The 26065-nt window shown below is 66.2% G+C and overlaps 1 protein-coding gene across 6 annotated transcripts in view; it reads left to right on the top strand.

The window, feature by feature from the left end:
* The window catches only part of CAPN15 (calpain 15), an 87634-nt gene extending 75706 nt beyond the window's left edge, over positions 1-11928 (top strand). For 4 of the 6 annotated variants that reach the window (XM_068147255.1, XM_068147253.1, XM_068147252.1 and 1 more), the window contains 7 exons: positions 453-578; positions 2239-2391; positions 3410-3571; positions 5388-5617; positions 6382-6542; positions 6838-7017; positions 8273-8459. In XM_068147255.1, the coding sequence (XP_068003356.1) occupies positions 453-578; positions 2239-2391; positions 3410-3571; positions 5388-5617; positions 6382-6542; positions 6838-7017; positions 8273-8371 (1111 nt within the window). In that variant the 3' untranslated portion in view covers positions 8372-8459. Of the gene's footprint in view, positions 1-452; positions 579-2238; positions 2392-3409; positions 3572-5387; positions 5618-6381; positions 6543-6837; positions 7025-8253 lie in introns of all 6 variants that reach the window. The other 2 variants (XM_068147257.1, XM_068147254.1) reach the window with 2 other exon arrangements.
* Positions 11929-26065: the final 14137 nt, after the last annotated feature.

Raw genomic sequence — 26065 nt, 5'->3', positions numbered from 1 at the left:
GGAGGCTGATAGGACACCACAGCCATGGTGTTCCCCCCAAGCCTGGCTGCTGCAGACCTCCTGCCCCCACAGCCTGTCCTGAGCCCTGCAGCTGCCTCTGAACCGCAGGAGAACTGGAGGCAGACCTCCTGCTTGCTTCCCTGTGGGGCTGACCCCTGCCAGCCAGCAAAGCTGGGCAGGGCCTCAGGGCCTGGCAGAAGATGGGTGGGGTGTGGGCAAAGCTCCACAGAGCCTTCAGCAGTGCTTGGTGAGGCTGGCCAGGGAGCCTGGGCTCCCACATGCATGTGAGCAGGCGCAGGGAGCTCTGCCCAGGGGGTTTAGTGTTGTGGCAGAGAGGGACTACCCAGCAGCCTCCTGGGGGGGTCTGTCCTGTGGCTCAAGGAGCAACAGGGACAAGCTTCCCCCCCCAGCAGGGCTGGCAGGACATGAAGGCTGTGCTGTGCCCTGTGCAGGTTCCTGATGGGGGCATCCTGTGGTGGAGGCAACATGAAGGTGGACGACGTGGCCTACGAGAGCAAGGGGCTGCGCCCCCGGCACGCCTACTCCATCCTGGACGTGAGGGATGTCCAAGGCTTCAGGTGAGCCACAGCTGGGCCTGCCAGCAGCCTCAGCAGAAGCTCTGAGACCCTGGGGCCTCTTGGGTGTCCCATCCTCCTGGCTGACAAGGGCTCTTCCTGCATCCCAGAGCGCCACACGAGTGCCGTTGTCACCCGAGCTGTCCTCGCCTGGCGCTGGCCCCGTGCCCAGGGCCACTCTGCTCCGGGAGGCTCTGTGCTGCAGAATGGTTCACTTGGGTCTCACAGGATGCAGGGGACTGAGCTGAGCTCTTTCAGCTCCTGAGGCTGTCAGGGCTTGCTTCTGCCTTTGGAAGGTGGAGGAAACAGAAGCAGATGCTGTTTCCCACAGCCTGGATGCCTTCCAAGCCCTATCTCCAGCCATGTCGAACTCGGGAGCCTCTTCCCTGCTGAGCTCCTCCCTGCAGCACCTGGCTGGAGGCCCTCGGGGCAGGGAAGGGCTGCAGCAGGTCCAGAGCTGCTTGTCCCAGTACAAGGGCATGTGGGGCCACGGTGAGGGTGGCAAATCAAGTCTAGGATGTTGTGAGACCTTGGAAACACCAGGCAGAAGTGGCTTGGTGCCCTCTGTGAGGGGGCTGGCTGGGGCTGGAGAGGTGGCAAAACATCTCAGAGGTCATCTTCCTTGTGCTGTCCTTCCCCCTGGGCTCTGAGCCGGCTCTCCCGGCTTCTCACCCTGCTCCCCCTGGGCTCTCTCCCTGTTCCCCCTGGGCTCTCACCCTGCTCCCCCTGGGCTCTCACCCTGCTCCATTTCCTCTCACCCTGCTCCTTTTCCTCTCACCCTGCTCCCCCTGAGCTCTCACCCTGCTCCTTTTCCTCTCACCCTGCTCCCCCTGTGCTCTCACCCTGCTCCTTTTCCCCTCACCCTGCTCCCCGTGGGCTCTCATCCTACTCCCCCTGGGCTGTCTCCCTGCTCCTTTTCCTCTCACCCTGCTCCTTTTCCTCTCACGCTGCTCCTCTTCCTCTCACCCTGCTCCTTTTCCCCCCTCACCCTGCTCCCCCTGAGCTCTCACCCTGCTCCTTTTCCCCTCACCCTGCTCCCCGTGGGCTCTCATCCTACTCCCCCTGGGCTCTCACCCTGCTCCTTTTCCTCTCACCCTGCTCCTTTTCCTCTCACCCTGCTCCTTTTCCTCTCACGCTGCTCCTCTTCCTCTCACCCTGCTCCTTTTCCCCCTCACCCTGCTCCCCCTGAGCTCTCACCCTGCTCCTTTTCCCCCTCACCCTGCTCCCCCTGAGCTCTCACCCTGCTCCTTTTCCCCTCACCCTGCTCCCCGTGGGCTCTCATCCTACTCCCCCTGGGCTCTCACCCTGCTCCTTTTCCTCTCACCCTGCTCCTTCTCCTCTCACCCTGCTCCCCCTGAGATCTCACCCTGCTCCTCCTGAGCTCTCACCCTGCTCCTTTTCCCCTCACCCTGCTCCCCCTGAGCTCTCACCCTGCTCCTTTTCCTCTCACCCTGCTCCCCCGGGCTCTCACCCCGCTCCCCCCCCGAACTCTCCTCACCCCTCTCCCCCCGGGGTCTCCTCACCCCGCTCCCCCCGGGCTCTCACCCAGGCCCTCACCCAGACTCTCCCCCCGCTCCCCCCGGGCCGTCTCTCACCCCTCTCCCCCCGGGCTCTCCCCCCGCCTCCCCCGGGCCGTCTCTCACGCCGCTCTGCCCTCCCCCAGGCTGCTGCGGTTGCGCAACCCCTGGGGCCGCTTCTCCTGGAACGGCAGCTGGTCTGACGAGTGGCCGCACTGGCCGGCGCCGCTGCGCCACGACCTGATGCCCCATGGCAGCAGCGAGGGAGTCTTCTGGATGGAGTACAGCGATTTCATCAAGTATGGAGCTGCCCAGCCTGTGGCTGTGGGGCAGGGGGCCTGGGGGGACCTGGGCATCCTCAGGGAGGTGTGGGTGTGCTGTTGGTGCCTGCTGCCCCCAGCTGTGTGAGCTGCAGCGTGTGCAGGGCCAAAGGGCAGAGCAGAGGACCCCACAGGGCTGATTCCAGCTCCCTCTGTACTGCTGAGGCCACACCTTGAGTCCTGAGTTCAGTTTTGGGCTCCTCATTCCAAGAAGGCCATTGAGGAGCTGGAGCAGGTCCAAAGAAGGGCAATAGGGCTGGGGAGGAGCAGCTGAGGGCCCTGGGGGTGTTGAGCCTGGAGAAGAGGAGGCTGAGGGAGACCTCATTGCTCTCTACAGCTCCCGGAGAGGAGGCTGGAGCCAGGCAGGGGTTGGGCTCTGCTCCCAAGGAACAAGGGACAGGACAAGAGACAATGGCCTCAAGTTGGACACTAGAAGAAACTTTTTGACTGGAAGGGTTCTCAGTGCCTGGCCAGGCTGCCAGGGGAGGTGGTTGAATCCCCATCCCTGGAGGGGTTTCCAGGAGGCAGAGCTGTGGTGCTGAGGGCCATGGCTCAGCCCCAAGCAGTCAGAAAATGGTTGGCCTGGATGACCTTAAAGGGCATTTCCACCCCAGCCAGTGGTGTGGAAGTGTCAGAGCAGCTGAGCTCATCTCCTGCTCCTCCCAGCACAGCAGAAGGCTGCAGCCTGGCTCTTGCTCTGTGTCCTGGCCAGCCAGAGGGTGGCTTCCCAACAGCTCCTTGTGCCAGTCCTGCCAGGAGAGCAGTGGCAACTCAGGAGCTGTTATTTGTCAGTGCTGCAAAGGAAAGCTGCAGCTGCTGCTCAGCAGAGTCCCTCAGCCCCTCCTGCAGCACCACATCACCCCTGGGCGCTGGCTGGAGGCGAAGGAGTGGTGCCGAGGGGCAGGGGTGAGCGGCAGGCTGGCAGTCCTGGGCTGGTGGCTGGGCTCCAGGGGCTCAGGGGGGTGGTGCAGGCTGACCCCTGCGTGGCTGCCCGCAGGTACTTCGACTCAGTGGACATCTGCAAGCTGCACTCGGACTGGCACGAGGTGCGGGTGCAGGGCATGTTCCCCAACAGGGCCAACGGGCCGGTGACCGTCACCTCCCTCACCGTGCTGGAGCGGGCAGCGCTGGAGTTTGCCCTCTTCCAGGAGGGCAGCAGGTGAGCTGGGCAGCACAGGGGCACTGACCCGCACCCAGGGCACACCATAATCCCAAGCACTGCTAGAGGCTGGGCAGGAACTGGCTGGAGAGCAGCCCTGAAAGAAAGGCCTTGGGGGTGCTGGGGGAGGAGAAGCTCAGCAGGAGCCAGCAGGGAGCACTGGCAGCCCAGAGAGCCAAGCAGAGCCTGGGCTGCAGCGAGAGAAGTGTGGCCAGCAGGGCCAGGGAGGGGGTTCTGCCCCTCTGCTCCACTCTGCTGAGCCCACAGCTGCAGCTCTGGGGCCAGTGCTGGAGCCTCTGTGCCAGGAAGGATCTGGAGGGGCTGGAAGGTGTCCAGAGCAGGGCCAGGAGGAGGAGCAGAGGGCTGGAGCTGCTCTGCTCTGAGCACAGCCTGAGAGAGTTGGGGTTGTGCAGGCTGGAGAGGAGAAGGCTCCCAGGAGACCTCCTTGTGGCCTTCCAGGATCTGCAGGGGGCTCCAGGAAAGCTGGGGAGGGACTTTGGAGGGGGTCAGGGAGGGATAGGGCTGGGGGGGATGGAGCAGAACTAGAAGTGGGAAGATGAAGATTGGCTGTGAGGAAGAAGTTGTGGCCCAGGGAGGTGGTGGAAGCCTCCTGCCTGGAGGTGTTTGCAGCCAGGCTGGAGGTGGCTGTGAGCAACCTGCTGTGGTGTGAGGTGTCCCTGCCCATGGCAGGGGGTTGGGACTGGCTGAGCCTTGAGCTCCCTTCCAGCCCTGAGCATTCTATGATTCTACAAGCACAGGGCCCTCTCACCCTGTGCCACCCTGCAGGGTCACACAGCTCAGCTGTGGGCACCCATCACTGCTCCAGTCCTCTCAGGGCCTGCTCCTGCCAACAGTCCAGCCCTTAGGGCATGCTGGCTGCTGGGGCATCATCCCTGGGGCAGTGCAGGGCTCTTCTTCTGGATCTGCCACCCTGACCAGGGCCTGCACTTGCTCTGTGGGGTGGTGCTTGGATGGCTTTGATGGTGCCCAGCTGGGAAGGGTGGCTGATGCCTTGCCAGGCTATGCTGCCATTCAGAGAGACCTGGCCAGGCTGAGCTGGGCAAAGGGGAACCTCATGAGGTTCAAGCAGGGCAGGTGTAGGCTCCTGCCCCTGGGGAGGAACAACCTCCTGCAGCAGGACAGGGGAGGGGGGACCTGCTGGGAAGCAGCTCCATGGAGAAGTAGCTGGGAGTGCTGGGGACAGGTTCCCCAGGAGCCAGAAATGTGCTCTGGGGGCCAAGAAAGCCAAGGGTGTCCTGGGGGGCATGAGGAAGAGTGTGGCCAGCAGGGCAAGGGAGGTTCTCCTCCCACTCTACTCTGCACTTGTGGGGTCACATCTGGAGTCCTGGGTCCAGTCCTGGGCTCCCCAGTTCAGGAGGGACAGAGAACTGCTGGAGAGAGCCCAGGGCAGGCTGCAGAGCTGCTGAGGGGCCTGGAGCAGCTCTGGGAGCAGCAAAGGCTGAGAGCCCTGGGGCTGAGAGCCTGCAGAAGAGCAGCCCCAGAGGGCAGCTGAGCAATGCTCAGCAAGAGCTAAAGGAGCTGTGGGGCAGAAAGTGTCAGGCAGGAGGTTGGAGCTGAGCAGGAGGAGAAAGTTGTTTGGGGTGAGGCTGCTGGAGGCCTGGAGCAGGCTGCCCAGAGAGGTTGTGGAGTCTGCTGGTGTGGAGAGCTTCCAACCCCCCCTGGGCACTGTGCTGCTGGGCAGGGTGCTGGGGGTGCCCTGCTGGAGCAGGGCTTGGGCTGGGGGAGCTCCAGAGCTCCCTTCCAGCCCCTCCCTGCTGGCACTCTGGGGTGTGTGACCCTGCCCCTCCTGGCACAGGCGGTCAGACACGGTGGACAGCCACCTGCTGGACCTCTGCATCATGGTGTTCAGAGCCACCTTCAGCAGTGGGAACAAGCTGAGCCTGGGCCGGCTGATGGCTCACAGCAAGAGAGCCGTCAAGAAGTTCGTCAACTGCGACGTGATGCTGGAGCCTGGCGAGTACGCCGTGGTCTGCTGTGCCTTCAACCACTGGAGCACTGCCCTGCCAGGCCCTGCCAGCACCCAGGGTAAGGGCCCAGCTGGGGCAGCCTGCGGGGGGGGGGCAGAGGTGACGAAGTCTTTGGTGCTCCCCGTGGGGACCTTGCTGTGGGCAGAGGTTGGCTGCAAGGGTGGCAGAGTGCTCCCGGGGAGCGTGGGCTTAGGGTGGTCTGCCTGCCCCTGCCTGATCCTGGCCCTGCCTGATCCTGGCCCTGCCTGACCCTCCTGCCCCTGCCTGATCCTGCCCCTGCCTGATCCTGCCCCTGCCTGACCCTCCTGCCCCTGCCTGATCCTGCCCCTGCCTGATCCTGCCCCTGTCTCACCTTCCTGCCCCTGCCTGATCCTGCCCCTGCCTGATCCTGCCCCTGTCTCACCTTCCTGCCCCTGCCTGATCCTGCCCCTGCCTCACCTTCCTGCCTCTGCCTCGCCCTCCTGCCCCTGCCTGATCCTGCCCCTGCCTGACCTTCCTGCCCCTGCCTGGCCCTCCTGCCCCTGCCTCACCCTCCTGCCCCCACCTCGTCCTCCTTCCCCTGCCTGACCCTCCTGCCCCCGCCTGACCCTCCTGCCCCTGCCTCACCCTCCTGCCCCTGCCTCACCCTCCTGCCCCCGCCTGACCCTCCTGCCCCTGCCTCACCCTCCTGCCCCTGCCTCACCCTCCTGCCCCCGCCTGACCCTCCTGCCCCTGCCTCACCCTCCTGCCCCTGCCTCACCCTCCTGCCCCTGCCTCATCCTCCTGCCCCTGCCTCGTCCTCCTTCCCCTGCCTCACCCTCCTCTCCCTGCCTGTCTCCACAGCCTCCAGCCCCACCAGCAGCCGCCCAGCCAACGATTCTTCCAGCTACATCCTGGCCATCTACAGCTCCCGGCTGGTGATGGTGGAGCAGGTGGAGGCCCAGCCCACCACGCTGGCCGACGCCATCATCCTGCTGACCGAGAACAAGGGCGAGCGCCATGAGGTGGGTGCAGGGGCAGGGGGCCGGAGCTGCCCTCCCCGCGGCTGGGCTGGGGAGGGAGCTGCTGCCAGCAGCAGGAGCCTGCACCCTGCCTCTGCTGTGCCCTCCTCACCCCGGAAGGGCTGTGCCAGCTACGGCTGCCCCTCCTACCCTACTGATGCCAACCTCCTCCCCTCGGTGGGGCAGCCTGAGGGGGGGGGTCCCAGCGGACGGGCAGCCTGTGGCTGGACGTGGGAGGTGCCGGTCCGGGGGTGGAGCTGTGGAGCCTGGGGTGGCCCTGACTTGCTGTTTGCCCCAGGGCCGTGAGGGGATGACCTGCTACTACCTGACCCACGGCTGGGCAGGGCTGATCGTGGTGGTGGAGAACCGGCACCCCAAGTCCTACCTGCACGTCCAGTGCGACTGCACCGACAGCTTCAACGTGGTGTCCACGCGCGGCAGCCTCAAGACGCAGGACAGCGTCCCCCCCCCTGCACAGGTCTGGGGTAGGCAGGGCTGGGCAGCTGGGGGCTGGCAGCAGGCCTGGCATGAGCCAGGGCCTCAGTCTGCCAGGGAACTGTAGAGCATCCAGCCCAACATCAACCCAACCCCACTCTGCCACCAGACCTTGGCCCCAAGTGCCATGGCCACAGGCTTCTGCAACCCCTCCAGGCATGGGGACTCCACCACCTCCCTGGGCAGCCTCTGCCAGGCCCTGACCACTCTGCCACCAAAGACATTTGGCCTCCTCTCCAACCTCAGCCTCCCCTGGCACAGTTTCAGGCCATTGCCTCTCCTTCTCTCCCCTGAGCCTAGGGAGCAGAGCCCAAGCCCCAGCTGGCTGCAGCCTCCTCTCAGGGAGCTGCAGAGAGCAGTGAGGTCTCCCTCAGCCTCCTCTGCTCCAGGCTCAACACCCCCAGCTCCCTCAGCTGCTCCTCCCCAGCCCTCTTCTCCAGCCCCTTCCCCAGCTCTCTTGCCCTTCTCTGGCCCTGCTCCAGCTCCTTAGTGTCCTTCTGGGAGTGAGGAGCCCAGAACTGAACCCAGCAGTGAAGGTGTGGTCTCACCAGTGCCCAGTACAGGGACACCATCACTTCCCTGATCTTGCTGACCACACTATTACAGACTCACAGAATGTTAGGGATTGGAAGGGAGCTCTGGAGCTCACCCAGTCCAAGGCCCTGCTCCAGCAGGAGCACCCAGGGTAGGCCACAGGAACACATCCAGGCAGGTTTTGAAAGACTCCACAACCTTTCTGGGCAGCCTGCTCCAGGCCTCCAGCAGCCTCACTCCAAACAACTTTCTCCTCCTGCTCAGCTCCAACCTCCTGCCTGACACTTTCTGCCCCTTGCTGTCCCTTCTGCTGGCCCTGGGCAGCACTCAGCAGAGCCTGGCCCCAGCCTCTTGCCCCCACAGCTCCTTTAGCTCTTGCTGAGCATTGCTCAGCTGCCCTCTGGGGCTGCTCTTCTGCAGGCTCTCAGCCCCAGCCTTTGCTCTCAGCCTTTGCTGCTCCCAGAGCTGCTCCATGCCCCTCAGTATCTTTGCTGGACCCCTCCCCAGCACTTCCCTGTCCGTTCTGTCCTGGGCAGCCCTGCTCCAGACCAGGCACCACTGCCCCACCAGACCAGGATGCTGTTGGCCGCCTTTGCCACTTGGGCACCGTGCTGGCCGGGTGGGCAGAGGGTGGGCAGCGGGCAGGGGCTGGTGGTGCTGAGCAGAAGCAGTTGGTGGTGCTGAGCCCCTGGCTCTCTTTGCAGGCAGGTGTTGGTGATCCTCTCGCAGCTGGAGGGCAACGCCGGCTTCTCCATCACGCACCGCCTGGCACACCGCAAGGCCACCCAGGCCTTCCTCAATGACTGGATGTCCACCAAGGGCACCCACAACCCGCTGCTGACGCCCGAGGTGGCAGGGCTGCACGGCCCCCGGCCCCTATGACCAAGTGCCCAGCCCTGCCCCTGCGCTGCCCCTCGACCCTCACCGAGCCGCCGGCCTGGGCTCCCCCCCCGAGCCGTGGGCACTGAGCCGCGGGGCACAGCCTGAGCAGTGTGCCCTGAGCCACGGGGCAGAGCCTGAGCAGTGTGCCCTGAGCCACGGGGCACAGCCTGAGCAGTGTGCCCAGCACTGTGCCCTGAGCCACGGGGCAGAGCCTGAGCAGTGTGCCCTGAGCCATGGGGCACAGCCTGAGCAGTGTGCCCTGAGCCATGGGGCACAGCCTGAGCAGCGTGCCCAGCACTGTGCCCTGAGCCACGGGGCAGAGCCTGAGCAGTGTGCCCTGAGCCGCGGGGCAGAGCCTGAGCAGTGTGCCCAGCACTGTGCCCTGAGCCACGGGGCAGAGCCTGAGCAGTGTGCCCTGAGCCGCGGGGCAGAGCCTGAGCAGTGTGCCCAGCACTGTGCCCTGAGCCACGGGGCAGAGCCTGAGCAGTGTGCCCAGCCCTGTGCCCTGAGCCACGGGGCAGAGCCTGAGCAGTGTGCCCAGCCCTGTGCCCTGAGCCACGGGGCAGAGCCTGAGCAGTGAGCCCAGCACTGTGCCCTGAGCCACGGGGCAGAGCCTGAGCAGTGAGCCCAGCACTGTGCCCTGAGCCACGGGGCAGAGCCTGAGCAGTGTGCCCAGCCCTGTGCCCTGAGCCACGGGGCAGAGCCTGAGCAGTGAGCCCAGCACTGTGCCCTGAGCCACGGGGCAGAGCCTGAGCAGTGAGCCCAGCGCTGTGCCCTGTGCCACGGGGCAGAGCCTGAGCAGTGAGCCCAGCGCTGTGCCCTGAGCCGCGGGGCAGAGCCTGAGCAGTGAGCCCTGAGCCCCGGGGCAGAGCCTGAGCAGTGTGCCCAGCACTGTGCCCTGTGCCACGGGGCAGAGCCTGAGCAGTGTGCCCAGCACTGTGCCCTGTGCCACGGGGCAGAGCCTGAGCAGTGTGCCCAGCACTGTGCCCTGAGCCGCGGGGCAGAGCCTGAGCAGTGTGCCCAGCACTGTGCCCTGTGCCATGGGGCAGAGCCTGAGCAGTGAGCCCTGAGCCCCGGGACACAGCCTGAGCAGTGTGCCCAGCGCTGTGCCCTGTGCCACGGGGCAGAGCCTGAGCAGTGTGCCCAGAGCTGTGCCCTGAGCCACGGGGCAGAGCCTGAGCAGTGTGCCCAGCACTGTGCCCTGTGCCACGGGGCAGAGCCTGAGCAGTGTGCCCAGAGCTGTGCCCTGAGCCACGGGGCACAGCCTGAGCAGTGTGCCCAGAGCTGTGCCCTGAGCCACGGGGCACAGCCTGAGCAGTGTGCCCAGTGCTGTGCCCTGTGCCATGGGGCACAGCCTGAGCAGTGTGCCCAGACCTGTGCCCTGAGCCACGGGGCAGAGCCTGAACAGTGTGCCCAGCGCTGTGCCCTGAGCCACGGGGCAGAGCCTGAGCAGTGAGCCCAGCACTGTGCCCTGAGCCACGGGGCAGAGCCTGAGCAGTGAGCCCAGCACTGTGCCCTGTGCCACGGGGCAGAGCCTGAGCAGTGAGCCCAGCACCCTGCCCTGTGCCACGGGGCAGAGCCTGAGCAGTGAGCCCAGCACCCTGCCCTGTGCCACGGGGCAGAGCCTGAGCACTGTGCCCAGCACTGTGCCCTGTGCCATGGGACAGAGCCTGAGCAATGAGCCCAGCGCTGTGCCCTGTGCCATGGGGCCTGGCCGAGCTCTCGGGGCCAGCCTCAGCTCTGCTTGCTGCCCCTTGCCCTGGCACTGCCAGCCTCCCCCAGTCACTTTAGGAGGGGGGGCTGTGGGCACAGGGCCATCTCAGGATCCCACCTGCCCTGTACCCACTGGGGCCCGGTGCCCTCTGCCTGCCCGCGGGCGGGGGGGGGGGTGCTGCAGGTTGCTGCCAAGGCCCTTCCTAGGCACCACGCTCAGCGCCCTGCCCCCTCCCGCGGTGCCAGGGCCCTGGCACTGCAAAGCAAATGAATATACCTCTGACATCTGTCCGTCTGTGTGCCCCCACTCTGTCCCCGGGCCCTCTGCTTCCCCCCCATCATCCACCACCAGCACCCAGCTGGCACCGAGGTACCAGGGTGGCCAGGCCGGGCGGTGCCAGGGTCACCCTGCCGCGGCTGCCCGCGGCGGGGATGCGCCGTGGGGTGACCTCCTTGCTCCGCCTCAGCTGTCCTGGGCAGGAGGAGGCGCTGGGTTGCTTTAGGAAGCTGCTGCCAAGGGGGTTTGCCACCCCCGGGGGTCAAACGCTGAAGGTCCTCCTGCCCCGCTGCTCCGGGGGGGGGGGGGAGCTGGGCCTCGGGGCGCTGCTGAGGCTGGGGGCGCCGCGGCAGGGACCCCCCCAGACTGTGTCACACAAATGTTACTATGCAAAGGCGGCCGCTGAGAGCAGTGCCTGGAGAGAAGCCATGGCCCGGGCGGGGCTCAGCGCCCCGGGCACCGCCCCGGGCACCGCCCCTGGCGCAGCCGGGCCCGAGGCACCCCCCGGGGCAGGGGGCAGCTCCCGCGGCTGTAGCGCTGCCCCGCGGCGGGGCTGGGGCCGGTGCGGGGCAGGGGAGGTGGCGAGCCCCATCCTGCAGAGCCCGCATCCTGTGGAAGGTGCTGAGCACAAGGCCAAGGCGTGCTAGAGCCTGGGGGTGCCCCCTGCGGGGCTGGCCCAAATGATTTTAGGGCATGGTGGCTCTTGGGCTTGGCATGGGGGGGTGGTGTGTGTGTGTCTGTGTGTGTTCTGGGGGTATCCCCCCCGTGCTGCCCACCCCTCCCCAGGCTATGTGGACCTGCAGCTGTGTTGGGGGAGGGGGGCAGTGGGAGATGCTGTTACCCTGTTCTGTTAGGGACCATGCTGGGGGGGGGGGCAGCCTGTGCCCCAAACCCTGCACTGGCAGCAGCTGGGCTGGGCAGGGGGCTGTGGGGTTTGCCCTCTGTGTCCCCTGGGGGTGGGCAGGGGCCCGTGGGGTTTGTCCTCTGTGTCTCTCCTGCCGTGGGTGTGGGCAGGGTGCCATGGGATTTGTCCTGTGTCCCCCTCTCATAGGTGTGGGCAGGGGGGAGTGGGGTTTGCCCTGAGTGTCCCTCTGTGTCCCCTGGGGGTGGGCAGGGTGCCATGGGGTTTGCCCTGTGTGTCCCTGTGCGTCCCCCCGGGGGTCCCCCCGCCGGCCCCGCAGCCGGGGGGGCTCTGAGCCAAGCTCCGTCTGTCTTTCTGTCCGTTGCTCTGGTTTCTTTCCCTCTCCTCCTGGCTCCTTCCCCCTCGGGATGGTTTTGTCCTTCCTTCCCCCCTCGGGATGGTTTTGTCCTTCCCCTTCTCCCCTGCCTCCTGTCTCCGTCTCCCGGAGCTGTGGATATTTTTAACCCTGTACATAGCAGCCGGCTCCGCGGGGCAGGAGGTCTCTGTCGCCCCTGTACCATACGGATCCCCCTTGGGTGGTTTTCAAACTCAGGTTCTGACGGACCAAATAAAAGTTTTGTTTTGTACTGAAGCCGCTGGATCGATGGGGGAGGGGCAAGGCTGGGCTGGGAGCGTTTGGGGTTCGTTTTGGGTAGGGGTCGTCCAAGCGCTGAGCTCCCTGCAGCTCACCCCCGGGGTCCTGAAAGGGAGCTGAGAACAGCAACGAAAATATGGATTTGGGTTTTTTTCAGCTGAGCTTTGGAGGAGAGGAGGCTGCAAGGGGCTCGAGAAGCAAAAGAAAAGGAGGATGTGGGGACTGGGGAGGCAGGGGAGGGAGAGGGGGGCCGGGAGGGGCCGCGCAGGGGAGCAGAAATGGGCGAAAAGCGAAGGAAAGGCAAAAGCTGCCTGAAGCGAGGCCTGAGCAGTGCTGCGCTGCGGCCGCTAGAGGGCAGCCGCTGCCCGCACCGGGCCCGTGCTGCCTGCCCGGGCTGCCCGTGCTGCCCCCACTGCCCATCCTGCCTGCCCCTGCTGCCCGTGCTGCCCCCACTGCCCATCCTGCCTGCCCTTGCTGCCCGTGCTCCCCCACTGCCCATCCTGCCTGCCCTTGCTGCCCGTGCTCCCCCACTGCCCATCCTGCCTGCCCTGGCTGCCCGTGCTACCCCCACTGCCCATCCTGCCTGCCCTTGCTGCCCGTGCTGCCCCTACTGCCCATCCTGCCTGCCCTTGCTGCCCGTGCTCCCCCCACTGCCCATCCTGCCTGCCTGTGCTCCCCCCACTGCCGATCCTGCCTGCCCTGGCTGCCCGTGCTACCCCCCCCTGCCCATCCTGCTTGCCCGTGCTGCCCCCACTGCCCATCCTGCCTGCCCCTGCTGCCCGTGCTCCCCCTACTGCCCATCCTGCCTGCCCGTGCTGCCCGTGCTGCCCCTACTGCCCATCCTGCCTGCCCGTGCTGCCCGTGCTGCCCCCACTGCCCATCCTGCCTGCCCTTGCTGCCTGTGCTACCCCCACTGCCCATCCTGCCTGCCCGTGCTGCCCGTGCTGCCCCTACTGCCCATCCTGCCTGCCCGTGCTGCCCGTGCTCCCCCCACTGCCTGCCCTGCCTGCCCCTGCTGCCCGTGCTACCCCACTGCCCATCCTGCCTGCCCGGGCTGCCCGTGCTGCCCCCACTGCCCATCCTGCCTGCCCTGGCTGCCTGTCCTACTCTCACTGCCCTTCCTGCCTGCCCTTGCTGCCCGTGCTCCCCCCACTGCCTGCCCTGCCTGCCCCTGCTGCCCGTGCTACCCCACTGCCCATCCTGCCTGCCCGGGCTGCCCGTGCTACCCCCACTGCCCATCCTGCCTGCCCGGGCTGCCCGTGCTGCCCCCACTGCCCATCCTGCCTGCCCTGGCTGCCTGTCCTACCCTCACTGCCCATCCTGCCTGCCCTTGCTGCCCGTGCTCCCCCCACTGCCCATCCTGCCTGCCCGGGCTGCCCGTGCTGCCCCCACTGCCCATCCTGCCTGCCCTGGCTGCCTGTCCTACCCTCACTGCCCATCCTGCCTGCCCTTGCTGCCCGTGCTGCCCCTCTGCCCATCCTGCCTGCCCTTGCTGCCTGTGCTACCCCCACTGCCCATCCTGCCTGCCCCTGCTGCCCGTGCTCCCCCCACTGCCCATCCTGCCTGTGTGCTGCCCGTGCTGCCCCCACTGCCCATCCTGCCTGCCCTGGCTGCCCGTGCTCCCCCACTGCCCATCCTGCCTGTCTTTACTGCCCGTGCTCCCCCCACTGCCCATCCTGCCTGCCCGGGCTGCCCGTGCTGCCCCCACTGCCCATCCTGCCTGCCCTGGCTGCCCGTGCTCCCCCCACTGCCCATCCTGCCTGCCCGTGCTGCCCGTGCTCCCCCCACTGCCCATCCTGCCTGCCCTTGCTGCCCGTGCTCCCCCCACTGCCCATCCTGCCTGCCCTTGCTGCCCGTGCTCCCCCACTGCCCATCCTGCCTGCCCTGGCTGCCCGTGCTCCCCCACTGCCCATCCTGCCTGCCCTTGCTGCCCGTGCTCCCCCCACTGCCCATCCTGCCTGCCCTGGCTGCCCATGCTGCCCCCACTGCCCATCCTGCCTGCCCTTGCTGCCTGTCCTACCCTCACTGCCCACCCTACCTGTGTGCTGCCTGCCCATTGCTGCCTCTTCTGCCCACACACTGCCTGTGCTGCCTGCCCATTGCTGCCTCTTCTGCCCACACACTGCCTGTGCTGCCTGCCCATTGCTGCCTGTTCTGCCCACACACTGCCTGTGCTGCCTGCCCATTGCTGCCTGTTCTGCCCACACACTGCCTGTGCTGCCTGCCCTTGCTGCCCATCCTACTCGCCCATGTTGCCTGTCCATACTGCCTGTCCTGCCCACATGCTGCCCACCCTGCTCACACACTGCCCACCTTGCCTGCGTGCTGCCCAACCTACCCACTGCCCTACCTGCCCACAGCCTGCCTGCATACTACCTACCCTGCCACAAAGCTGCCTGCTGCCCACCCACTTCCTGCCCACTGCCCACCCAGCTGGGGCAGCAGTCCTGCCCCCCCAGGAGTGGTCCTGGGCCAGTGTGTGGTGCTCCAGATCCTCCCCAGCGTCAGCCGGCGGGGCACCTCCTGCCTCAGTTTCCCCATCTGCGTCACACCGGTCTCGGAGAGGGTGCCAGGATGCCGCCTGGTGCACCACCAACCCGGCGCCGAGGCCGAGGAGCAGCTCCTGCATCCTCCCCACCACCCGGGGTGGCACCCATCCTCCCTCCCACCTCCCGGCGCGGGCCGGGGGCGAGGCAGGCTGGCGCCGGGCAGAGCTTTTCCGGCTGAGCGGAGGCGGCCGGCTGCGTGCCAGCCCGCTCTCGCCCGGGGTGGGCACCTTGAGACCAGTCGGGAGAGACAGAAGGAGAGGATTTGGGTCTTTCTTACAGCAACTTGTGAGAGATGTCTATTTTTTTTTTCCCGGGCAAAACATCTTTGCATTCAGGAGGCTCTGTCACAAGCCATCAGCCTCAGCCGCCGAGGAACAGATGGAGAGCTCCTTTCGGCGGGGAGGGCGCTGCCACCTCCCCTGGCTCCCCTCGGTCTGCTCGGGGAGAGGAGCCGTGCTCAGCCCGGCTTTAACCCTCACGGCCACCCAGCCCCTTGCCCCTGTCCTGCTCCCTCCTGGGGATGCTGAGCGAGTTGTGCAGCCGAGAGCTGCTGCCCCTCGCTGTCATGGGGCTGCCCCATGTGCCCGCGGAGATGCCCACCCCCCCCGTGCTGCTCAGTGCCAAGGACAGGGTTGGACCAAGCACAGATCCAGGCTGGGTGAGGAGTGGCTTGAGAGGAGCCTGCAGGAAAGAACTTGGGGGTGTCAGTGACAAAGTCCCCAGGAGCCAGCAGTGGTCCCTGGCAGCCCAGAGCCAGCTGAGTGCTGAGCTGCAGCCAGAGCAGGGAGAGCAGCAGCACAGGGAGGGAATTCTGCCCTCTGCTCTGCTCTGCTCAGCCCCCACCTGCAGCACTGCCTCCAGCTCTGGGGCCCCAGCACAGGAAGGACCTGGAGCTGCTGGAGAGGCTCCAGAGGAGGCCACAGAGATGATCAGAGGCTGCAGAACCTCCCCTGTGGGGCCAGGCTGGGAGAGCTGGGGCTGTGCAGCCTGGAGGGGAGAAGGCTGCAGGGAGACCTCAGAGCAGCCTCCCAGTACCTGAAGGGCTCCAGGAGAGCTGGGGAGGGACTTGGGCCAAGGGCTGGGAGTGCCAGGCCCAGGGCCAATGGCTTTGAGCTGGGAGAGAGGAGACTTGAGAGTGGAGAGGAGGAAGAAATCCTTTGCAGTGAGGCTGGGGAGACCCTGGCCCAGGCTGCCCAGGGAGGCTATGGCTGCCTCCTGCCTGGAGGTGTTGAGGACCAGGCTGGATGAGGCCCTGAGCAGCCTGTGCTGGTGGGAGGGGTCCCTGCCCATGGCAGGGGCTTGGAGCTGGATGATCTCTGAGGTCCCTTCCAACCCAACCCATCCTAGGACTCTAACTACCCGATCCCAGCCCAGTGACCTGGTGGTGGCCCTTGTGGTGGTGGCCACATCACCATCCCACACTGGCAACTGCATCCTGCCTTCCCCACAGACCACAGCTCCTCAGAGCCCTGCACCAGCCAGTGTGCTAGGGGTAAACCCTGCCCTGCTGCCAGCTGAGCAAGGCAGTGCCCAGTGCAGCTGGGGATGCCTGGGCACTGGGTTGGGTGATGCATGGAGGGGTCGGCAGCTCCCAGCAGCATGTCTGTGGGTGGCAGAGATGCTGCCTGTGAGCCACTGGGACACTGTGGACAGCCCACAGGACTCACCCCAGGGTCAGCAACTGGGTGTGAGCAGTGGGGTGACCATGGAGGGGGCTGAGGTGGCATCAGGCTGTGAGTGTGAGAAGGCTTTGGCAGCTCTGTAGTGACACTGAGGGTCTGCCAAGGACAGCAGCATCTGAGACACAGCAGCTTCAGAGCTTCGGTGGGCACCAGGGACTCTGTCACCTCCTGAGGCAGAGGTGGGGACAGGCAGTGAGAGTGGTGGGTCAGAAGGGAAGGGTGGGCAGGAGGATGGAGAGAAGGGTGGACAGGAGGATGGAGAGTAGGGTGGACAGGAGGATGGACAGCAGGACGAGGGGAGATGAAGGCCTGGTGCTGATGTGTGAGCAGCAGTGAGGCTGGAGCCTGTGTGTGACACAAGGCAGCAGGCATGCAGGGGGCATCCTCCTGGCTCCTGGCACAGCTGGAAGCTGTGGCTACAAAACCAAGTGACGGTGCAAGCCACCCTGGGGATGCCAGGATGCCAGCTGGCTGGTGGTGGGACAGGGCAAACCGGGCAGGCTGGCTGCCCTGGGCAAAGATCTCACCCTGCTGCTCATCACACCGCTCCCCTGCGTGCCCTGCTCCTCCCTGGGCAGCCAGGAAGATGCTCAGGCAGGAGAAGGCACTCAGCATCCCTTCAAGCTGCTGAGCCTGGGAGAGCTCTCCAGGGCTGGAGGTGGAGGGTCCTGGCTGTGGGATGCAGGCTCTGGCTGCTCTGGGCACCAGATCCCACCCTGCTGCTCCTGCTGCTCCTCACACTGCTCCCCTGCATGCCCTGCTCCTTCCTGGGCAGCCAGGAAGATGCTCAGGCAGGAGAAGGCACTCAGCATCCCTTCAAGCTGCTGAACCTGGTGGTGATCTCCCGGGCTGGAGGTGGAGATGTGGGTCCTGGCTGTGGGATGCAGGCTCTGGCTGCTCTGGGCACAAGATCCCACCCTGCTGCTCCTGCTGCTCATCACACTGCTCCCCTGCATGCCCTGCTCCTCCCTGGGCAGCCAGGAAGATGCTCAGGCAGGAGAAGGCACTCAGCATCCCTTCAAGCTGCTGAGCCTGGCGGTGCTCCCCCGGGCGGGAGGTGGAGATGTGGGTCCTGGCTGTGGGACGCAGGCTCTGGCTGCTCCTCAGGCCCTGGCATGGGCAGCACGGGGGCAGCACGGGGAGGGGGCAGGCCGGGCTGGAGCTCTCTCCGTGATTCACTCTGACTATAATGGGAGCTGCTGGTGAATATTTTATGGCTCCCAGAGGGCAGGTAGAACATATTGTGCATTTTACGCCACAAATCTCCGCCTGGAGACAGAGCCACGCTGGGGGGGGGAGAAAAAAGCAAGCAGGGAAAACAGAGCAGCACCAGCGCCGTGCGGGCTGGAGGGGGGCAGAGCTGCAGTGCCAGGTCTGCGAGGGCACCGCTGCCCCCACCCGTGCCGCCCTTCCCCTGGGCTGCCCCGAGCCCGCCGGCATCCTGCCCGAGTTGGGTGGTTTGCAGCCGCAGAAGGGAAGCCGCTCCGGGGTGGGGGGGGAGGCTCTGCGGTGGCTGCGGCTGCCCCGGGCCAGGCCCGGCTGCTCTGCGGCTCTGCGGCGTGGGCCGAGTGCTTTGCCCGGGGCTGGGGGCTGCGGGAGGGGCAGCGCCGCTGCCTGCGCCGCCTCTGCCTGCCCCGCTCGTCAATAATGCAGTCCCTGCCCCGGACCCCCCGCCGGCGCTGCCCGCAATAATGGATCGGGAATGGGAGCGACCGCCCCGAGCGGGAGCCTCTGCACCCCCAACCCGCCCCCGGCCCCCTCCTCATCCTCGCCGAGGCTGCCAGGAGCTGGGGAGCGACTGAGGAGCCTTCGCCCATTGCATTGCGGCAGCCGCTGCCCAGCTTGCAGCCAGCAGGATGGTGTTTGGGGGGTGTGGGGGTGGGGGTGTATGCCCGGGGGGTAACCCCCCCCATGCCCACCCTGGGACTCCCAGGGGGAGCAGACTGCTGGGGCTGGGGCCCCTGGCTGGTCCCACGCAACAGGGACACACGGCCTGGCTGTCACCTAGTGCCGGGGGGGGCTCAGGCTGGGGTCCTGGCCCTGCTGCAGCACCATGATTGCACGAGTGAGCTCTGGGTGCTGGGGTGCTGGTCCTGCCCCCCTCAAGGACCCACAGTGCCTGGCAGGCAGGGAGCCCCTGGAGACATCACCAGCAGCTGCCTGCACCAACCTGGGCTGGAGCTGGGGTGAGGCAGCTGGGAGGAGGAAGAGGAGGAAGAGGTGCCTGCAGGTGCCACTGTGGGTGCTGAGAAGCCCCTCACCCTCCACCCTAGAGACCCCCAGCTGTGTCTCCATCCCAAGTACAAAGCCACCACCCAGCAGGGTGAGGACCTGATGCCTGGGAACCACTGGACCTTTAGATGGGGGAGAAACCCACCCTGAGGTCTAGGAGCAGCCTGAGCTCCCCAGTCTGCCCTGGGAGCAGCACCCAAGCTCCTGGCATGGCTGTGCAGGCAGCAGAGGGCTGGGGGTGTGGGGGCGGGGGGGATGGGGGGGTGTGGGGGTGACCCACACAACCAGCAGAGAGAGCCAGGCTGGGTCCCCACCGTATCATGTGCCCCTCCTCCTGCACCCCCAGCTCTGGAGGGTGACAGGAGCCCTCTGGCATCTCCCCCACCTCAAAATAGGGATGCAGAAGAGCTCCAACCTCTTCTGGGGGGTGGGAGGGAAGCTGCTGTGGGGTCCTCACTGGGGAGTCACAGTGGCACCTGGCTGAGTGGCTTCAGAGCAGGGGGCTGAGCTGGCATCCCCTGTGCTGGGTGTCCCAGGGGCAAGGCTCAGGGGGTGGCATGGGGGCTGAGCTGGCATCCCCTGTGCTGGGTGTCCCCAGGGGCAAGGCTCAGGGGGTGGCACGGGGGCTGAGCTGGCATCCCCTGTGCTGGATGTCCCCAGGGACAGGGCTCAGGGGGTGGCACGGGGGCTGAGCTGGCATCCCCTGTACTGGGTGTCCCAGGGGCAAGGCTCGGGGGGTGGCACGGGCACTTGCCCCATCTGCACCGTGAGCATGGATGCCTCATCATGGCCATGGAGAAGAATTTGCTGGATGGAAGGGAGAGCCTCAACCCAAGAGGGCTCTGCACATCCTGCCCATCCTCTGCATGCAAAGGTGGCCGGGTGAGGGCTGGCAGAGGTGCGGGGCTGGCAGAGGTGCGGGGCTGGCAGGGGTGCGGGGCTGGCAGAGGTGCAGGGCTGGTGGTGGTGCGGGGCTGGCAGAGGTGCAGGGCTGGCAGAGGTGCAGGGCTGGCAGTGGTGCAGGGCTGGCAGTGGTGCGGGGCTGGCAGAGGTGCGGGGCTGGCAGAGGTGCGGGGCTGGCAGCGGTGCGGGGCTGGCAGGGGTGCGGAGCTGCCGGCGGTGCGGGGCTGGCAGTGGGGCTGGCGGTGGTGCTGGCAGCGGTGCGGGGCTGGGTGGCACAGCTGCGGCCGCAGCGGCCGGGCTGTCACGGGCTGGGCTATCGAATCTGAAAGCAATTAAAGCCATCATCAGCGCTCGCTCGGGGCTGGCTCCAGGCTGCAGGGAAGCTGCCACAACACATCATGTGCTCGGTGCTGCTGGCCCGAGGACCCTGCTCAGCCCCGCGCCGGCTCCCACCCGCGCCCCGGCGCGCCCCGGTGCCGGCCCCGCCAGCACCCACGCCGGGCAGGGCCGGGCAGGGCCGGGCAGGGCAGGGCGAGAGGCCACGGAGAGGCACCAAGTGGCAGCCCCGGCGGGCAGCTGCTTGCTCTTGGCGCATCTGGGGTGGAATTCCGCCGCTGAGCGGCTGGGCCACCAGCTTTGGTGACTGCCACAGGCTTGTTGTGACAAGGAGATGGCAGCGCCACGTGGCAGCCCCAGCAGGCAGCCACTCGCTCCTGGTGCAGCTCGGATGGAATCCCTCACCCCGGGGCTTGGCCACCAGCTTTGGTCACTGCCCCCGCTGCCACGTGCTTGCTGTGACAAGGAGATGGCAGTGCTGGGCAGCAGGACAGGATGGCACAGGGGCATTGCCGCGGTGCTCATCCTCCTGGCACAGTGGGGCTGGACCGGGCACGGCTGGCAGCTGCCTGCCCCGATGGCTTTTCCCAGCAAGGTGGCTGGAGCCCCTGGCCCACACTTTGTCCGGTGAGGTGACCATGGGGACAGCCCCAGCGAGTCACAGCCATCCCTGCAGTGACCATGGGGACAGCCCCAGTGGGTCACAGCCATCCCTGCAGTGACCATGGGGACAGCCCCAGCGGGTCACAGCCATCTGTGAGGTGACCATGGGGACAGCCCCAGCAGGTCACAGCCATCCCTGCAGTGACCATGGGGACAGCCCCAGGGGGTCACAGCCATCCCTGCAGTGACCATGGGGACAGCCCCAGTGGGTCACAGCCATCCCTGCAGTGACCATGGGGACAGCCCCAGCAGGTCACAGCCATCCCTGCAGTGACCATGGGGACAGCCCCAGCGGGTCACAGCCATCCCTGCAGTGACCATGGGGACAGCCCCAGCGGGTCACAGCCATCCCTGCAGTGACCATGGGGACAGCCCCAGTGGGTCACAGCCCCATATGGTGACCATGGGGACAGCCCCAGCAGGTCACAGCCATCCCTGCAGTGACCATGGGGACAGCCCCAGCAGGTCACAGCCCCATATGGTGACCATGGGGACAGCCCCAGCAGGTCACAGCCATCCCTGCAGTGACCATGGGGACAGCCCCAGTGGGTCACAGCCATCCCTGCAGTGACCATGGGGACAGCCCCAGCAGGTCACAGCCATCCCTGCAGTGACCATGGGGACAGCCCCAGCGGGTCACAGCCATCCCTGCAGTGACCATGGGGACAGCCCCAGTGGGTCACAGCCCCATATGGTGACCATGGGGACAGCCCCAGCAGGTCACAGCCATCCCTGCAGTGACCATGGGGACAGCCCCAGCAGGTCACAGCCCCATATGGTGACCATGGGGACAGCCCCAGCAGGTCACAGCCATCCCTGCAGTGACCATGGGGACAGCCCCAGTGGGTCACAGCCATCCCTGCAGTGACCATGGGGACAGCCCCAGCAGGTCACAGCCATCCCTGCAGTGACCATGGGGACAGCCCCAGCGGGTCACAGCCATCCCTGCAGTGCCCATGGGGACAGCCCCAGTGGGTCACAGCCATCCCTGCAGTGCCCATGGGGACAGCCCCAGTGGGTCACAGCCCCATATGGTGACCATGGGGACAGCCCCAGCAGGTCACAGCCATCCCTGCAGTGACCATGGGGACAGCCCCAGCAGGTCACAGCCATCCCTGCAGTGACCATGGGGACAGCCCCAGCAGGTCACAGCCATCCCTGCAGTGCCCATGGGGACAGCCCCAGCGGGTCACAGCCATCCCTGCAGTGACCATGGGGACAACCCCAGCGGGTCACAGCCATCCCTGCAGTGCCCATGGGGACAGCCCCAGTGGGTCACAGCCATCCCTGCAGTGCCCATGGGGACAGCCCCAGCAGGTCACAGCCATCCCTGCAGTGCCCATGGGGACAGCCCCAGCAGGTCACAGCCATCCCTGCAGTGACCATGGGGACAGCCCCAGCAGGTCACAGCCATCCCTGCAGTGACCATGGGGACAGCCCCAGCAGGTCACAGCCATCCCTGCAGTGACCATGGGGACAGCCCCAGCGGGTCATACCCAGCTGGGGAGCAAGAAGGAGCTGCTGCAGGCAGGGTGGGCGACTGCATGGGGCTGGGAGGGGTGCAGGGCTGGTGGTGGTGCAGGGCTGGCAGAGGTGCGGGGCTGAGGGTGGTGTGGGGCTGAGGGTGGTGCGGGGCTGGCAGAGGTGTGGGGCTGGGGATGGTGCAGGGCTGGCAGAGGTGCAGGGCTGGTGGTGGCGCAGGGCTGGTTGGGGTGCAGGGCTGGCAGAGGTGCAGGGCTGGCGGTGGTGAGGGACTGGGGATGGTGCAGGGCTGGCGGTGATGCAGGTCTGGCGGTGGTGCGGGGCTGGCAGAGGTGCGGGGCTGGCAGAGGTGCGGGGCTGGCAGAGGTGCGGGACTGAGGGCGGTGCAGGGCTGGCAGAGGTGCGGGGCTGGCAGAGGTGCGGGGCTGGCAGAGGTGCGGGGCTGGCAGAGGTGCGGGGCTGGCAGAGGTGCGGGACTGGGGGCGGTGCAGGGCTGGCAGAGGTGCGGGGCTGGCAGAGGTGCGGGGCTGGCAGAGGTGCGGGGCTGGCAGAGGTGCGGGACTGGGGGCGGTGCAGGGCTGGCAGAGGTGCGGAGGTCTCATCCCCGGCCTGAGGACGGGAGTCTCACCGAGCCCCTTCCACCCCGGCGTTCCCGCTGACAGGTCGCAGCGTTGGGACCTGCCGTGCCCCCAGCCCCCTTCAATCATTTCGGTGGGGCCGCAGCCTCCTGCCCACCGTTTCCCCCAACCCCCCCCCTCGGCCGAGGGCCGGCTCCGGGGGCTGGGGGCGCGGCGGGGGGCGGCGGGGGGCGGCGCTGCCGGCGGGGCGGGGGTGCCCCCTCCTCGGGCAGCGCACAGTTAAGCAGAAGTTTGCTGGTACGGAAGCTGCACATTGTCTTGAGGCACATTTTCTGTTTTTTCACTTGTGAAATATTTCTGTCAGAACCACTTAATGTACAAATTAGCAGCGGTGGTCTCTCTTACGTCTTCTGACTCACTAATTTGACAGGGGGTGTTGGGCTGGCGGAGCTCGCTCCTGACAGGCAAACGGGAGGTCAGGCGCCCCCAGGGGTAGGAGGCACCGAGCCGCTGCTTCCCGGGGGGTCTCCTCCTGCCCACCCCACCGCTGCCGGCAGCTCAGCCCCGGCTGAAGGATTTAAGCTTGGGATTGGGTGCTTGGTTGCTTTGGTTTCCCCCTCCAAACCAGGGTTGTATTTTCCCTCCTGTGCTCAGTAAGGAAAGGGGAAGGGACCCCCAGTGATGGGGGGGTAGGGGGGTGACACTTGTGGGGGTCCTGCAGGCAAGCCTGAGATGCTGTTAGGGGGGAAGCCAGCATGGGAAGGGGACCTGGGCATGGAAAAAACTCTCTGTTTGCTTCACCTCCCTCAAGCCAGGTCGCTTCTGGGACTCCAGCTCTGCGTTCTCCAGCCCCCATTCTCCTCCTGCCGTTAGAGGGAAGCTCTAATGATGCTCACAGTGTCCCTCCTCCCCATTATTGATGAGCCAGGGGGCTGCACTGACCCTTTCTTCTGCTTAATGGTTCATCGTTGGGGGGGTGGGGGGGGGACACGACACACACCAGCCCTGCCTGGGGGGCTGGAGGCACCGCTGGGCACCGTGGCAGTGGAGGGAAACATCCAGACCCAGCCATGCCTGGCAGACAGGGCCCCCGTGTTAAGCAATGCTCAGGACCATGCCATGCAGCCTGTCCCCAGGCAAGAGGCTCAGCGACAGATGGACCTTGTGCTGTGCCTGGGAGGTCAGCAGCTCCGTGAGCTGTGGAGGGTTGTGTGCTAAGCCCCACCAGCCTCTGCTCCTGCCACCCTCCTCTGACATGCAGGGGCCCATGGGGGCTGCAGGGAGGGGGCCCAGGACAGGGCTGGAGAGACGTGGCCCTCTCCTGACCTGGGGGAGGAGAAGGAGCTTGGTGGTTGCTCTCTGCAGCCACGGTCTCCTGCCTGGATGGCTGCCAGGATCTGGAAATGAACCCAGGAAGGTGATCACCACTGCAGGAGAGGTAGCTCCAGATCACGCTCACACAGCCCCAAGTCCTCCTCAGTTCCTCTCCTCCCACTGCTGTCAGCTGGGGGCTTTGTTTGGGGCTGAACTCTCCCTGCTTGTTGAGTTTACTCTTAAAGACATAAACCCTCTCCCAGATGCTGGTGGTGCATCCCATGGCCTGCACCCACTCATGTGTGGCAGACCCCTGCAAAATCCTCCCTTTTTGGGTCAGGCAGGATGCCTTGGGGGCCACATCTGCTGTGTCATACCAGGGTAGCACCCTGAAGAGGTTCTGAGCTGCTGCATCTTGCTGGAGTCTCAAACCAGCCAGAGTGGTCCTCACCCACCCCGAGATCCAGCTCCATTTCCAGACATTCTCTTCCCAGGCTGGAGCCCTGAGAGACTACCACGGAATCATGGCCTGGTTGGCTTGGGAAGGACCTTCCAAGCTCACCCAGTCCAAGCTCCTGCAGCCAGCAGGGACAGCTGCAGCCACAGCAGGCTGCTCCCAGCCCCAACCAACCTGCCCTGCACTGCTGCCAGCCATGGGGCAGCTCCACCTCTCTGGGCAGCCTGGCACAGGCTCTCCCCAGCCTCAGCACCAAACATTTCTCCTTCTCTCCACTCTCAGGCTCCCTCTTTCAAACCATCAGTCCTGGCACAAGAGGTCTATGTCAGGGCAAAAGCTGTGCTCAACAGCCCTGGTTTATATCACACCCACAGCTGGCTCAGTTCAGCCTCTTCAGCAGCCCCTGGCAGCAGCAGGGAGTCTGGAGAGGAGCTGGGAATTCCTGGGTCCCCTTTCTGAAGGAGAGATGGAAGCTTGCTTTTCAGAGATGAATCTGTGCCCAGCTGGCAGAGACAAGCAGTCTGTGGCCATGCTGCTGAGGATGCCCAGCTGGCAGCACACCCAGCCCCACACCAGGACCTGCTGCAGCATCAGGCTCCTCTTTCTCCTGCCATGCCCAACTTCACCTTGAGGCTGCCCACACCAAACTGCACAGCACCACTCAGCACCTTCCTGGAGATGATGGAGTCATTGAGAGTGGGACAGACCTTACCCAGCCCTTGGCTGGGAGAGGTCAGCTTTGGCACCTGCCTTTCCTCCAGGGCTGAGCAGCTCCCACCCTCCACCACTGCTCCAAGCCCTTCCCTCACTGCTGCACCAGGCAGCAGCACTCACCCCCACCCCCAGCCACCTCTCTGCTCCCCCAGGCACCTCAGCAGCAAGCAGCTCCACCAAGAGCCTCCCCCAGGGATGAAAAGGGGCAGGTAAAGCCTCCTAGCTCTCTGTGGTCACCAGAGAGATGTTTTAGCTGGAAGAGACCTTTCAGATCATCCAGTCCAAGCCTTCCCCCAGCACTGCCAGGGCACCACTGAGCCATGGCCCTCAGCACCACTGAGCCATGGCCCTCAGCACCACAGCCACACAGCTCTGGAACCCCTGCAGGGATGGGGACTGCACCACTGCCCTGGGCAGCCTGGGCCAGGCCTGGACAACCCTGGCACAGTTTCAGGCCATTGCCTCTCCTTCTCTCCCCTGAGCCTAGGGAGCAGAGCCCAAGCCCCAGCTGGCTGCAGCCTCCTCTCAGGGAGCTGCAGAGAGCAAGGAGGTCTCCCTCAGCCTCCTCTTCTCCAGGCTCAACACCCCCAGCTCCCTCAGCTGCTCCTCCCCAGCCCTCTTCTCCAGACCCTTCCCCAGCTCTCTTGCCCTTCTCTGGCCCTGCTCCAGCTCCTCAATGTTCTTCCTGGAGTGAGTGGCCCAGAACTGACCCCAGGATCCGAGGTGTGGCCCGGCCAGGACAGAGGCAAATCCTCCACCACCCCAAGCCCAGTCCAGCTCCCCGCTCCCCCCTCCCCGTCCCCCACCATGTAGTACCACGGCCAGGACCAGGGCTGGTTTGCAGGGCTCCAGATGGGACTGCTGGGGCTGCAGGAGGCGCCAGTGCCGAGCACCAGCCTGGCACTGCCTGGGAGGGAGCCGTGGCTGCAGAGGCTGCCGGGGCGCAGCCGCTGAGGCAGCACAAATCGACTGTGACAGCCCCAGAAAGGCTGAGCCCGGGGCTGCGGAAAAGTACAAGAGAGTTTCCTTTTCCTTACCATATGCTGCCCTTCAGCTGGGGGCACAGGGTAATTACTGCATCCCCCACGCTGCCCTGCCTGCCACACAGCCTGCCCAGAGCAGCCAGGGCTGCGGGCACGGCTGGCACCGCCCTGCCTGGGCAGGCTGCTCCCCTGCTTTGCTCCTTCCCAGCAGCAGCCTGAAGGCAGCAGAGGTGGGG

The sequence above is a fragment of the Melanerpes formicivorus genome, unplaced genomic scaffold (genome assembly GCF_026170545.1).
Source record: "Melanerpes formicivorus ecotype bairdi unplaced genomic scaffold, bMelFor1.0.p_v2 SCAF_14, whole genome shotgun sequence".
NCBI lineage: Eukaryota > Metazoa > Chordata > Aves > Piciformes > Picidae > Melanerpes > Melanerpes formicivorus.
Note: the sequence above shows the minus strand (reverse complement) of the source record. Positions and strands in the feature narration are given on the sequence as shown.